The 15,979-nt window shown below is 38.5% G+C and overlaps 1 protein-coding gene across 5 annotated transcripts in view; it reads left to right on the top strand.

Moving 5' to 3' along the window:
• Nucleotides 1-5,036: 5,036 nt before the first annotated feature.
• Nucleotides 5,037-15,979, top strand: part of zeb2b (zinc finger E-box binding homeobox 2b) — a 67,532-nt gene continuing 56,589 nt past the window's right edge. For 3 of the 5 annotated variants that reach the window (XM_056750523.1, XM_056750522.1, XM_056750524.1), the window contains exon 1: nt 13,290-14,337. In XM_056750523.1, the coding sequence (XP_056606501.1) occupies nt 14,151-14,337 (187 nt within the window). In that variant the 5' untranslated portion in view covers nt 13,290-14,150. Of the gene's footprint in view, nt 5,124-5,342; nt 5,556-13,289; nt 14,338-15,979 lie in introns of those variants that run through there. The other 2 variants (XM_056750525.1, XM_056750526.1) reach the window with 2 other exon arrangements.

Consider the following 15,979-nt stretch of genomic DNA (forward strand, 5'->3'; position numbering starts at 1 on the left):
AATGGGGGTCTGTCAAGAATGTTCTCCACGGCTGTGTCTCAGCGGGTCATGATGTTGCTTGGCTGTTTTGTCAATGATGGGTAAAGGTGCCCTATTTAGTGTGTGTGACGTAGTTGGCTTGATTTGATTGGCTGCATCCTTTGTTTGGCTGGCCAGTTGATTGTTAGATGCATTTTTTTCTGTTGGTCAACTGTTATAATATAGCTAAATTATGAGGCTTGATGATGAGTGTACTGGGTGAAGTGGCTTTTGACTGCTGTCGGTGTGTAGAGTGTGGAATGATGTTTAATTGGTTAAGGGTGGGTGGTTAGGTGTTTAACGATAGGTGGACTTTGATGAGGTTTATTTATGTTCAGGTAGGGTGTACGTAGCTCAATTGGTATAGCATTGCATAAGCTGCACAAAGGTCATTGGTTTGATACTCAGGATTTATACATCCCGAAAAGATATGCATACTTAAAGCATGCGTGCCACACAGGGTTTCTATACAGGAGTACGTATAGAGAAGTATTGCATACTTCGTATCTTCGAAGAGTATTTAGTTTGATCACATTTATAAAAGGTACATACAGCTTTAGGATTGTTTCTGAAAACACAAATGCATAAATGTAAATGTCATGTGCAGAGAATTGTGTTGTGAGTTGCGAATAACTCAACTTAACTAGTTTGTGTGGAATACTGTTGCCTTAAAAACGTTGTAGTTCTTAAGTCACATTAAGTCACATTTGCATGAAACCTTAAAGTGATAGTTAATGAGATTTTGTCATCATTTGGTCACCCTCTTGTCATGTCAAAGTGTATGGCTTTCTTTCTTCTGCAGAACACAAGAGAAGTCATTCAAATTCAAATTTCATTTTTTACATGAATTTTGAAAATTTCGGAGAGAAACAGGGTCCATTATCACCTAAGAAAACACTAATTACCTGAACGGTGACGTATCATTAAACTATTTTTGACAACCGAACAGCTTAAAAAATACTACAATCTCTTTGTTTTTAAATATTTAAATGCCCCATCCATTCATATTTCAGGACCATAACTCAAATAATCATAATTTTCACATGGGCTTACAGGTATAACAATTAAAGCATTACAAACAAATAATAATTTCCTGGATTTTGTCGGTTGAAATGAAATAAACTAGATTTTTTTTTTGTGGAAAACATTCCATTTCATTTTCTACCGCTTATCCGAACTACCTCGGGTCACGGGGAGCCTGCGCCTATCTCAGGAGTCATCGGGCATCAAGGCAGGATACACCCTGGATGGAGTGCCAACCCATCGCAGGGCACACACACTTGTGGAAAACATAACATTTCTAATAATGTTTAGTCATAATTACTTAATTGTGTAAGCTTATGGTGTGTTCTCACCAAGAGTAAATAACATACAAAGTTAATGCAAATACGTGAATTCATGCCGGCGACGAAAATGGCAAGAACTGGGTGGCCTGATTGAAGTGAATATCGTGCGTTTACTGCATTTGAGGTCGGACGGCATGAATTCTAATCTTCCGCGCAAGTTGAAAAAGTAAACTCGAGCAGGATATTCGTGTTAATAGCTTATTGAATACAACGGTGTAACAAGTCCGGATTCGCGAAGACATTCCCTATCGCGTAATTTTCTAAATTTTTAAACTTGCGAGTGATGCGATAAACAAATATTCTATGCGTTTGGTCTGAACACACAGTAAGACAAATTGAAAAACTGTTGGTTCTTATTGACTTCTATTGTATGTACACAAAACCAGTGCAAGTCAGATGGGACCAACAGTTTTCAAAATATCTTCTTGTGTGTTCTGCAAAGAAAGAAAGCCATACAGGTTTGTAATGACAAGAGGACGTGTAAATAATGACAGTTTTTCATTTTGAAGTTGAACAATTCCTTTAAGGTTTACAGTCTATTCTGGTTAAGAATACTCATTTCAACGTGCTATCATTTAGGGAATTATTTCTTATTTCAACTACTATGTAGGACAGCTAGAATGTGAAATGTGATCGAGGGTATGTGTCTTTTAAATGCCTGTCCGTCTCTCAGGAGTATGGGGGTTTGTTAGAAAGGCTGATGGTACTCTGAAAATTTTAGACATTTCTAAAAGCTCTACGTTTATGTTTGTGTGTGTTCATTTCTTTACCTCAGAGACTCAGGATTTGGTAATTACCAACAGGTTGATGGTTTGAGCCATGTTGCTTTTTCTGACTGTTCCACACAGACGGCTCCTCTCGTTTCCCATTAGTCTCATTATAACTAGCTTCCAGTGTCTGTTATATTTAGGTAATTAAAGTTGCTGATTCTAAATCTGGCTTTGACTGCAAAAATTCTGTTTGTGGATTGTGTTCGCAGGCGTCGGACATCAGTACACATTTCACATTGACCGGTGAGTGACAACTCTTTCTGCAGCTACAGGTGAATGTGTATCAGTATTACTGTTTATTAGCATATTTTAAAGAACTCTACAGTTGCCTTTGAATTTTGCATCATACTCTTACATGTCTCTGAATAGCTTTTAAACATTTGATGCCAGGAACTGCAGATCCTTTAGCTTGTTTGTCCCCTAAAACTTGCAGCATTTCTTAAAAACCTTGTAAACCCAACTTTATAAACAGCACAGATACTTGTAAACATTACTTTCCCATGGACCATCATAAACCTGTGAGGATGCTTAGTAGGGAAGGGGCCCGATACTAAGATCATGTACTCGTCCTCGGAAAAATGCACTGATATTAAAAACCGATACCTCATGTGATATATCTGACAGAAATTTGGTTAGCTATGAAGCTATTCTATTTGTATTCGTCTCACTGTGTTTTGAAAAGGTACAGGCATCGGTATCGGTGAGTACAAGAAAAAAATATCGGTTCTCATACTAAAAATGATATCGGTGTATCTCTATTGCATTACTATGTGTAGTTGCATCAGGTCATCAATGAATGGGTGTCTAAAAATAAGTCTCAAGTAACTAGAATTTTAGGTAAATGTTGTGAAAGTTAATGTACTAGTTTGAACCAATGTGCATTATATAGCATTGAGGTGCTATAACCGTGGTGCAGCCCAAATGTGTCTCTTTAAAAGAGACAACGGCCCAACACAATGGATTTATAAGAAGGAGCCTTGTATTTATCTTTAGTAGTAAAGAACAGTGTTGCTGAGTTTGCCAGAGATTGAAGCGTCTCTCATGGAGACTTAGAATGTCAAACTGTGCACTGAGACCTGTTAGTGCTGCCAGCCACTCTGACAGATCCATCACATCTACTCTTGGAATTAAAAAGGAATTACAAAATGCTGAAAGAACCTGACAAGAGCTGAAAATATTCCTCCCTCCTCTGTGTGCGTGTACGGCCTCTGCTTTAGTAATACCCCTCAGAGTGAGATTTAGGTGAGCTGTCAGTGAGCAGTGAGAGAAAGAGGCCGTCTCATCCCCAGACGCTCCGCAGGAGACCGCGTCTTCGCTATATTTTACAGAGGGTGTAAGACAGCGCGGCTGCCAGTGGAAGCCGGGAATAAATAACGTATTATTTGCCACGAGAACAGAACACATTTCACTTCATTCTTGTGTTTGAGTAACAATTTAAAGTCTGGCCCACGTTTACGCCGTCAATATCGCCGTCAGCAGCCCGTAACAAGCTCAGAATTATGACGCCCATTGAGTGTTTTACCTTTTTGTTTTTTTCAATTGCTTTTTATTGTGAAACTGCTGAATGTGGGATAATAAAATAGTTTAGTTTGTGAACCCTGGGCTTGATGTTGCGGGCGGTTGTTATGATAGTAAATGATGTCTTTAGTTTGGCTCTATAAAAGCGGTCACAGCTGTTTCCCAATACTGTTATAGAAGCGGTTCGTTTTTTTCCTGACCTCTGATCTGTTGTGAAATCATCTCGATGTGGGGCCACCTTGAATCTCACATCTCAAATGCACTGCAGCTTCTAGTTGGTATGTTTTTTTAGTTCATAAGGAAACATATTGTTGTTGTTTGTAGGTTGATCATGTGAGTAATTGAAGAAATGATCGATTCGGTTTTGTTTGAGGCTTTGAACACATGAAGATATTCATGAACATAAATGTATAAACCGCTTAGTTCTCTATATGAGAAATAATAAGATGCCCTGGCACATCGGCAAATAATCGGTATTGGTCGATAAAAGCAAATGTTCACACAGCCGATGATCAGGGTCAGGGACAATGTATCCTGTCAATCAAACATGTAACCTGTTAAGAAACATCATCCATTTAATGTTTAATATTTATAGTCATTAAATGGATTAATAAGATTTAGAAAATTAATTTAATCCTCGGAATCGGCATCAATATTTACTACTTAAGGACGGTTAAAAATGTTGTGCCCAGTTGCAACAAACTTCTAAATTAAAAAAAAAAACTTTGGATATGTTACTTTCTCATGGGGTTTGTTGTATTTGAAACATTTCCTCCTGTCTAACAGGGACATTCCTGACCAGAATCCGCCCCCCAAAGTAGACCAGACATCATGCTCATCGTCAGAAGTCCGCCAACATGAGACCAGGCCCCGAAGTTCCACCCCAGAACCTTCAGCTCAATTACCTTGGAAAGAATCTGACATGTTACACTTTGCAGCGTGTCAGAAATGAATCTGTGTGTTTGGTCTGATCTGTGAGTGAGAGCTGGGGGAGTATTGTGTTGTGTTATATCACAGTCTCCGAACGAAGTCTTGAATAACACTATAAGACACGCTCCGCTGACGGCCACTCATAAAACCTGAGAGCACACCAACCAGGGGAGAAATGCAACATCTACAGGATGTTTAAGTAGAACATAATAGTATTTCATAATTTAAGCCCCTCGTGTGCATTAGCACCTGCATTAGAGTCCAAGAAATCACATCGTTACCATAGTAATGCCAGTATTGTAATAAGACAGCAATAAAACAGAACGCGTTGTATGTGTGTGTGTGTGTGTGTGTGTGTGTGTGTGTGTGTGTGTGTGTGGTGGTGGCATTGCACATTACACATCCAAGCAGAGTATAGACATTAAGTTTTGTTGACAAGTGTAATTTTCTGCTTTTTGTTTTTTTTCTGAGCAGTATGAACAGCCACACTTAAAATCTCCTAATGGAAAGGAAACAGGATCAGTGATTTTCAAAGAACACGGTACTTTACCATGATAACCACGGAGACTGTTAATAGAATAGTTACATTACATTGTTACATTAAATCTTTTTAAATGGTGTTAAATGCAAAATTATTTTGAGTCTTCTTTTTGGCCAAACTGTTTGAAGATATTCATGTTAAAATTAGTTGTGCTATTATATATATTTTTTCATATATTTTTATATAAATGATGGCATTAGACCGGAAGCAGTACTATGGTAGATTGTGGTAGGGTAAAGCTTGTTAACTGAACTGTTTTACGTCTGTCATAGATTTTTTTATCATAATTGTCATTTGTGCTTATTAAATATCACCAATCAGAAGTTTGTCTGTGCTGATGAGCAACAGCCAGTGAGACGTGACCCAGATGGATGGCGGAGGTCATATGATCCCTCACCTGGGAAATACTGGAGATGAGGGATGCAATGAGATGTAAGTGATTTCTCTGTTCTTTTTACAATGTTTTTATTAGGGGTCACAATATAAATAAAATTCAATATCCGTGATATTAAAAACCATGATTATCAATAATGTGTTAATACTACACTTTTGATAATATAGTAAATAAATCAGCCCCTATTTAAAAGTTTGCCTTAAAGGGAACGTTAACTCAACCCTAAATATAATTGTGTCATTATTTACTTCCCCTCATGTCATTTTACTGTCACTTTCTTTCTTGTAGATCACAAAAGAAGATATTTTGAAAATTGTTGGTAACTGAACAGCAGCGGTCATTCACTTCTATTGTACAGACACAAAACCGATGCAAGTTAATCCGTACCACCGTTGTTCGGCTACCAACGTTTTTCAAAATATCTTCTTTCCGTTCTGAAGAAGAAATAGTCAGACAGATTCAAATGACAGGAGGGTGAGTAAATGATGACAGATTTTTCATTTTTGGATGACCTTAGCGGTTACACAGTCTCTCCACCTCCATACCTTCATATTTTGAGTTATTAAGTTATTTATTTAATAAAAATGTTTATATATCATGGTATTACCGATATATTTAATTATTTTGGCCCCATAATCTTGATGTGAAAATCTGCACTACTACTTTCATGAAAACACATATATAGCTGCTTAAAAAGTGTTACCATAAATTGACCGTATTCTAGCTATAGCTCCATGTGCAGCCTAACAATAACATTAGCGCATCCAGCTATAGGAACGCCACTGACCTCCAGAGATGAAATCACTGTCAGTCTAAAGGCCTGATCTCTGTGTGTTGATGTGATGTGTAAAAGCGTAGGAATAATACTGTACAGCAGTCCTGTTATTATAAACTGGATGTTGGGAGAGAGGATTTTGCACACTGATCCAATAAGAAGCCTCCGCTTTCAAAGCACCAGAGACTGTGTGAATGTGTGTGTAGCTTGTTCCTTCATGTAACAATAGCAGAGGTGACTGGCCTACAAGAGCACTGACAGCTTTATGACCCGTGTGCCAGAACGAGGGAAGAGAATTCTGGGAACATAGTCCTGGCCTCAGTCCCAGACAAGCAGGTAGTCCTGTGTTTGTTTGGGGGGGCAGGTAATGTTTCTAAATGGGAAGGAGGTCAAAGGGGATTGTGTGAGTTTGAGGAGCCTGAGGAGTTTGGATTGGTCAGGTCTTGCTTTGGATTGATTAAGAAATGTACGGTGCTTTGTGCAGCCAAACATTTTACTAGAGGCATTAGGTCTTTATCACATTCAATTTTATAAAAAAATCAGTTTAAAGGTCCAGTGTGTGAAATTTAGCAGCATCTAGTGGTGAGGTTGTGAATTGCAACCAAAGGCTCACTCCACTTCTCACCCCTCCTTTTCAAAGCACTACGATGGCTGACACAGAACAAAAATGTCAAGTTTTCGCTTCTTTGCCGATGTCGATAACGTATTTACGCAATGCGCTCTTTAGAGCAGTTTGTCTGTTTAGGGCAAGTGTAAAAACATCATGTTGAATTCCATGCAAGGTGTATGGAGAAAGAAATAGCTCATTGTAAGGTAATAAAAACATAACGCTTCATTATTTTAGGTCTTTATACACATCTAAAGAGATGGTTATGTTTATAACGTTGCATTTCTATCAATAGATCCTCCAAAAACGTACACGCCTTTACGTTACTGGCAGTCTTCTTGTAACCTACAATGAGTTACAAGTGTCATTTTATTCCACCTGAAACCTGCAGCAGTACCGGCAGGTGTAAACGGGGTCTCGCAGGTATTCGTTAAATGTCTACCTCTGTGGGATGGTGATATTTTATTCACTGCTTAACCTTTGTCAACTCGATAAAACTTCAGAGCAGAATTCTCACACACTCTTCAATGATGTGTTGAATAAAACAGCGAGAGAGCGGCTGAAAGGAACAATTCTGCAGTGAAACGGCTAATCTCAGGTGAAAATAGAGACATTGTGTGCACCTCAAACCACCTTCTTGCATAATCGCATTTGGACGAAAACGGAATCGTTGTCGAGGAAAAGGCAGAGTGTGTCGGATTGATGTTTCTTCCTGAAAATTGATTCTTTTCTAAGGTGAGCGTTCTTACCTCAGACGTCTGAGGATAAAGACATCAAACCGCCGTTACAGAACAATACAGACATCAGGAGCAATTTGCCAGAGCGACGATACCGATCTAACCTGCCTCTCCCCGGCGCTCTGCTCCGCACAGGTGACAGCTGATAGACTCGTAATCTGCATTTCAAAGGCGCTCTGAGCACAGGAACATGAGAGCCGCTTAACTCCGGCACGCTCTCACAGCGCTCAACACTGATGCTCCGCAGATATTTATAAAATCCCTCCTCTAACATTATGCAACCGCTTAAAAGACGTGTTTCAAGGTGGAGAAAGAGGTGAGCGCTTCATTCTGACTGATCGGCTCACCTCCACACACAGACGGTGATCTCGGTGTAGAACAAGATGTGTTCAGTTAGTTTATTCTGTATGTAGGCAGATCTGACTGCAGCTGTATTACTGGAAAGAGTTTGCGTGTGTAGGAAGGACTTGTTTTAGACTTGTTGGATGGACGGTTACATTTGTAGAAACGTCTTACTTTTATGAAATATTGAATTATAATGCATTTTGAAGAAAGGTCAAGCATCATTTTAACAAAATAAATGTTGATGGATCTCAAACTGGAGGATGGCTCTTCTACTCATAGTCTTTGTTACATTCATATGTTGACATGTTAATTCTACACATAGTTTATGTGGCTTAACTCAAAACATGCAATGCTTAAGCCCTGGGATTTAATTTCGATTGAATAGGTAAAAACCATTTGACCATTAGTTTTTGATATTAGTGTTTTTTTGGTAACACTTTCTTTGAAGCATGTATGTATAATGCATTATATAGAGTTAAAGGGTAAAATTATAATTCTTCATAATGTGTGTTGTAATGCATGATATGTAGTTTTTAACCAATTTAAAATGTGTTGTGTAACAAAGAATTGCTAAGTGTTATAATGTATTAACTGTAATAACAATTATTTATAGGACAATACAATACATTTAAAGGTGCATTACAACGCTTTACAACTACTTTAGTAAAGCATTATACATACATGCTTAAGGAAAGTGTTACCAGTTTTTTTATGAATGTTCATTTTCAGTTTCCATTTAGTTCTCAGATGCCACAAGTCTCAAGTCACAGTTAAAAAAAAAAAGTCTTTATTTGAACATACATTACGATTGTAAAGTACTCTAATCGGTTGATTGTTTTACCGCGGTCTCCTGGGCGGGAGGACAGGTGATGTATGCGTTCAGGAGTAATTCTGCTCCGGGGGACTTCTCTTTACTGCCGTCTGTAAATGTTCAACACTGATGTTTTTAATTAGAGACGAGTCCAAACGGGGCGAGTCGACCCTTGTGTCTAAAATAAGCGCAGGTCTGTTTGAACGCAGCCGTCTGCTCATGCCGAGAGTTCAGCAGGCAGTAATTCAAAGGTGATGTGAGAAATTATGCTTTATGAGGTAGGCGGGCAGAGGAGCCGAACACAGGGCTGACTGAGACCACCGACACACTCCTCTGCACATTTACACACATTTCCACCCTTATATCACCGAGTCTTTAGGGCTCCACTGGCCCAGTCAGAAAAATGCCTGTTTTAGCAAGATTCTATATTTCAGAGGCTTTACGTAAAAGAAAATACACACAGTCTTTAAATGCTGTGTATTGTAGCTGTTCATCTTTTTCCAGCAGGGTGAAGTGTTCATTTGCCATATTGTAAGACTTGTAGTACACAGTTCATAGTGTACTTCAGTTTGGGTGGATGAAAAGAAAGTTGTACATTGTTAGTGTTATTCTGTAGTATGAACACAAACAGTGACCGAAAGTCAAACTTTGAGTGAAAGTGTATGTTCCCTGAGCTTACTCTTTGGCCCGTGCTGTGTTTTGGGAATGCAGTTCTTTCATCCTTATGAGGTTATCTGTGACCTGCAGCTGTAATTCTACATAAACCTCAATGCTCAGAAGAAGCAGAAGAACCACAGGGCCGTCTGAAGCATTGGTGGCAAACGTCCTTCTGCCCCCATTGGTCTGCCAACAGCCCTAAATACCCCTCATGCAAAACTCCTATGTGACTGTTCTGTCAGACAGCGACGACCTTATTTACTCGACCTTCACTAAGCACGATTATTCCTCTCTTGAAGGAATATTCTTTACTCTTTGCAGTACACATGCTGTTCTTTGTCTTTTGGGCGATGTTAGTAGCTGGCTAGATGTTCGGGCAGTTGCTTACTAGTCCAGAAGGGTCTCATTTTGGACTCTAGATGCGATATTCCAAATATTCCACTCCATAGAAACTAAAGACTCTGAGATCTCTGAGAGCTCTAAACTGAGATCCAATGATATTACTAAAACATACATTCAAAACAAAAAACGCGCTATATAAAACTATTAAGTTTCACAATCCGGACAATTACTTCAGCATCGAGTGTCGTTTTATTAAAGGTATAGTTCAACCAAAAAGGAAAATTCTGTCACCATTTTATCACCCTGGATGTTTCAAACCTGTAAAAATGTCTTTGTTCTGCTTAAAATAAAGGAAGATATTTTGAAGGATGTCAGTAAGTTAACAGATCTCATAACCCAATAACTGCCATAGTAGGGAAAATAAAAACTATGGGAGTCAATGGGGAATGAGATCTCTTTGGTTACTGACATTCCTCCAAATATCTTCTTTGTTTTCAGAAGAACAATGACATTTATACAGTTTTGTAACAACCTGAGGCTGAGTAAAGGATGAAGGAATTTTCATTTTTGGGAGAACTTTCCCTTTAAGTGTTCTGTATAATTGTATTTATTTCCCCCCACTACAACCCATTCTGCAAACAAATTCCGACCGTTCGCACATCAAATCAAGCGTGTGCGTTTGTACTATGTGACATTGGTATAATGACCAATCAAAGCCTCTGCTGGTTCAGAACGAGCCGACGGAGCGCTGAGTCTGCGTGATTGTCCCGCAGACGTTTGATCAGGTTAGCATAGGCCACGTATATGCTCATGCACCTCCGTCCTGCTAGCGTGTAAAATGCGCTCTCTCAACCTCTGTGTCCTAATGTGCGTTACTTAAGGAGTGTTCCTCGAGAGCGCACGGATCTTTAATAATGTCGACTTTAGTTGATTCTGACAGCTCCAGAAACAGAGTACTCTGTTCGCTAAAGCGTTCCTCTGGAAATCTAATCATGGGGTCAGAGGTCACACTGAGACAGAGTTTAGCTCAGCAGTATGGGAGTCTGTGCTGATAAATCACATACAGGTTTATTTCAGCCAGTGAACTGATAACATGAATCTCTTTAGCGTGAAGAGCTTGAATCTCTGCGCGTGTGTGTGCCTAAAGAGGCATAAGGACAATGAGCTGTTCACACCTTACCTAAAATCTGCTTGACATGTCAGGATGTGCTCATTTTGGTGTATGCGTAAAGCCTAAAACATTAATTCTGGGCTTACTTAATATAGGTTTTCAAAGGCTTATAAGTTGTTAATATCATGCTTAAATGTAAAACTGTCCACAGGTCTGCGTTGGTTTGGTGTAGGGTGTAATAAACATCATTGCATGGCAGTAATGACTATGTGAGGTCCTCAATGATGTAGACAAAAATATATTTATAGATCACAGTGAGATGTTGTTAAGTTAAAGGCCTTAAGACAAAAAACATTAACCAGGTTGACACGAGCTGTGTGTCTGCGCGTATAACAGTTTGTGATGTATAAATCCACCTGTCTCGCTCAGAAATTAGTCACATGACAGGTGCTGAAAGTGGTAGTTCGGCCATAAATAAAAAGTCTGTTATCATTTACACACCCTTTTGTCGTGTCAAACCTGTTTGACTTTCATTCATAGACGGAACACAAAAGAAGATATTTTGAACAATGTTGTTCACTGCCCCTATTTACTTGAATTGGTTTTGTGTCCACACAATAGAAGTCAATTGGGGCCTGTACTGTTCGGTTACCAGCTTTCTTCAAAATATATTTTTCTTCTGCCGAAGAAAGTCATAAAGGATAGAAATGATAAGAGGGCGAGTTGATGATGACAGATTTTCATTTTTAAAGTGAACTTTCCCTTTAAGTTCATGTTCAACATTTTGTCTCCGTGTCTGTCAAAAAAAAACTTTCCAACCTCTTTCACTCTTTTATTTTAATTTCAGTTTCTTGTATTGTTTTGGATTTTATTACAAAGTTTACTCATATAGCAGGAATTTGTCGGTCTACTCATCCCGAAAAACTGATTCAGCACATATACACGCACACACTGTAGAAGTGCCGGCAGGGGGCGGCTGCTAAATGTGTCACTTCACAGAAAGTCGAGATTTTAGGAATCTAGGACGGTCGTTGTACATTCGTTTGTTTCCTTTCTCTGGCGGTATGTGTCCTTTATTCATTGCCTGATCTTTCTTCTGCCCCTCCAACAACCCTGCCACTCCGTCTCTCTCTCCTTCCCTCTCTCTTGCCTCTCCAACAACCCTTCTACTCTCACACACACGCACACAGAAATCAAGGCGTTTGTGTTTAGAGTATAACAGATAAAGGCTTTATTTTGTTGACGTTGTTAGAGATAAAAATATTTAACCTGTATTTAAACATGAAGGGTCATATAACTCAAAAGCCCAGTTCTGACAAAACGGTTCTTCACAAGAAGAGGTTCTTTGTCAAGTGTCACAAAGAGCCACTGTAGACCCTTCAATTGAAAGAGTCTAGTGGTGTCACACACAGGTGCCATATCTCAGGACACTTATTTCAGTTAAATATGTGCCTAAAGCAGTAATTTTGCATTTTTATAGTGTTGTGTAAATGTTTCAGGATGACTCAAATTGCAGTAGTATGTTTTAAGGTAAAATTGGAGTAATAACCATGTGAACAATGTGATTGTAGGTCAACTACGCAAAACCCTGCCATAGCTCATTTACAGCTTGTTTGTAGGTGCCCGTGTAAATGTACTTACTGATATACATCACATGTTATGTCCTGTTCCATAAAAAAGCATGTTCAACTCTGACCTGCAATTAAAAAAACATGTTTATTGGAGTATGTTAGAATGCACCAAATGGATGCGTAAGTGAATCTGTGTGTATAAGCGAGAGAGAAAGACATGGCATAATAGGTAAAATTCAGTAGCGCAACACTTAACTGCCTCTCTCTCTCTCTCTCTCTCTCTCTCTCTCTCTCTGTATGAGTGTGGACAATAGTCTCAGCAGTGGCCCATGATTGCCTCCTTTTCAAATGTTAATGTGCATCTCTACATACCTCCTCTTTCTCAAATCTCAACAAATTATACACCAAACACAGATACAAAATATCCTACAGCTTTCTCTTTTTTATTCAACAAACTGACGTGTAAATGTAAGTGTAAATCGTCCGCTCAGCCACTCTGATCGGCAGTAATTGTCGCTGTCAATTGTGTTAGATGTTTTTTTTTCTTCAGCGCACACACGCAAGATCAAACACAAATCAACTCACGTCCTGCCCGCTTAAGAGAGAGACAGACAGACAGAAAAAGACAGTGATGTTTGTTGCCACGGCGATGACTGTTTATTTGCATCACACGTCTGCATATAAATATTTGTCGTTTTGCTCATTTTGTGTCTTGCTGAGAACTGATTGCTGCTGATTATCTTAAATACTCGAGTGCCATATTGCTAAAACTGTTACTAGAGATACTGATACTACAGATACATATTCTTTTGTTGATAAAATTCATGAAGGCTTGTCGTTCCACTAGATTTCATTCCTGACATGTACAGTACACTGAAATTTAAAGCTGGTCTTTGTGGTTGCTGTACAGTGACATGAACAGAAGCTGATGAACAGTATCAACCAACCTACAGCAGAACTCTTAAGCATAATAAATAGTTTTATTGTTTACATGTTTACACATGACATGTATTAAATGATTTGAAATTGCAGACTAAAACTGTATGTTCTTCTCATCAGACGTGTGCAGATTTTAACACAGACAATTGAAGAATGTCACACTCGTGGTTGTGCGGTAAGTGGTTTGAAACACAGTCTGTGAATGGCGGCTGTTTTAAGAGCAGCCCCACCGTACTTTCACGAGAGCTCTGAATCCTGAGAGAAAAAAAGTCACATTTTATTTCGTAGTATAAATTACATTTCACACTCCTGCAAAGTTTATACAGCACATAGGAGCAGATTTTTACAAGATTCATATGCAAATGTGCGTTGAGATTAGAGATACAACGATTATTCCAGTTCATGATAAATTATTCATTTAACAACCGTCAATTATTAATTCAACAGGAACAATAAGCTATGTTTCTGTAGGCACAGTTTTCCATTTTAACGGACTTTACCTTTTCTCTCTCTCTCTCTCTCTCTCTCTCTCTATGTGAGTGTGTGTGAACTTTCCTAATGTCAGATTGAATTGTGAATGTTTTTCATTTCATTGCTCAGGAAAACCGGAACATAAAAATAGTTACAAATATATCAGCTTGTGCTGGTTTGGAATGCCATTCTTCACCTCACTGGAGGCCTGACCTCTTTCCAGGATCATCACCGTCTTTGTAGAGTGTTTGAAACGTCTCATGTTTGATGCGCGCAAATGAAGAGCGTCTGTTAATAATCAGATCATTCATGTTCTTCCTCTATACAGAACAAGTGCTACATGTGAAAATCAATAACTATTTGAAGCATACAGCATTTGAGGAGTCCGTAGTCCAGTGTGCTGTTATATACAATAGATTGAAGCCCGTCGGCGAGCCCAGGGCCTGCGGCTACGGTAAAAGACCTCATTTCATATGTTTGAGAGACTTTGAAATCTCTCTCTGCTAACTCTCCTCTCTAATTGTCCGTCAATCTGTCATCTTGTTCTTTCTTTCTTTTGACTGAGTGTGTGTGTGTGTGTGTGTGTGTGTACGCTCGCGCATGTGTGACATGCTCGCTCTGTACAGCTGTCACTCACATTAACATTTGGCTGTGAATTGAACAGGTTTGTTGGGTAAATGCATAATTAATAAGTACAGATGAGAAATCGCTATCGCATGTAATGCGCATGCATGCGTTGCTGTATTTGCACAGAGGTGGATCTGTGAAGAATCGGACGGGGTTTTTGGGCTGGTGATGAACATGCACACATGAAGATGTGATAATTATGCTAATGACATACATGCCTGCATCTCTGGTAATGTTGTGTGCGGTGTGGCTTACAACTCTCAAAATGAACCACCTAACATCCACACGTGGCATGAGACCTAGAGCAAAATTACATTAATTCTGAGGAATAAAAGAATTTGTGTAACAATTCAATATTTAAATAACCAATATATTAATAGCTTTTTCTGCCTTTTTTCAACATATTTTTGAATAAAACCCCAGCAATTATTTATAAACTTATTGGTGCATTTGTATTTGTTAAACATACAAAAAAGGGTAACAATATATTTTTATATAATTCTTCATACTGCATATGTAACACTGTACGTTACGAAGCAAAATTAGTGATAAGTGATGTGAGAAAAAATAAACGGGCTTTTTCCATAGAAAATATTATAGGCCTAAAGCAAAAATATGTGATGGGTCAGAAATGAAGGACAGAGTGTAAGTAAATCTTGCGCAGAGAGGGGGCGTCTGTTTCTCCCTTAAACCGATTTATGAACCCATGGGTCTGTGGATGAGGGTTCAATCACACACCGTGTAAAACTATTCACTTATAAAAATCAAAAAATATTGCAATTAAAAATATATAGGTTGCGTGAAAGATTGATTGATTTGTCACTGCAGGGTCCAATAAATGAATCACGATCGCATCCTCCAAATATACAAACAGTTAAATATACAAAACATTTAAAATATTGAAAACAATCTTAAATTATAAATAATAAATGCATTACAATTTTTTTATAGTATATCATGTCAAATAATCAAAGTTATATTTTTATTAACAAATGCGTATCTAATAATAAAAATATAAAAAATTATTGAACTCTAATGATCTCGAAATAAAAGCATGAATCAGTGTTGACGCCAGTATTGGATGTCATAATGCATACGACAATTGCTGTAAAAATATTTTATTCACACATAAACCATAATCGCACCCTGAAGACATCAGCACTAAAGCATAGACAGAAAAGGCAAAACAGAAAAGAAAAAGTACACCAAAGAATATAACAGAGAGAGCTTGTTCACGCCCTTAAATCCATCTAGTAGATCCGGACGACAAAGCATTTAATTATTTTTATTATTTTTAATTCGTTTAAAACATTAAATATTGTTTATCTAATGCCTTCGATAAACCGCGTAATGGCTTTATTAAAATAAAAATCCTGAAATAAACCTGCGCACCTGCAGACTCACCTGTCACACCGGAGCGCGCGCGCGCGCGTCCTTCTCTCTGGAAACCTGGACGCGCTTCCCACGTC

The sequence above is a fragment of the Triplophysa dalaica genome, chromosome 6 (assembly GCF_015846415.1).
Source record: "Triplophysa dalaica isolate WHDGS20190420 chromosome 6, ASM1584641v1, whole genome shotgun sequence".
Classification (NCBI taxonomy): Eukaryota; Metazoa; Chordata; class Actinopteri; order Cypriniformes; family Nemacheilidae; genus Triplophysa; species Triplophysa dalaica.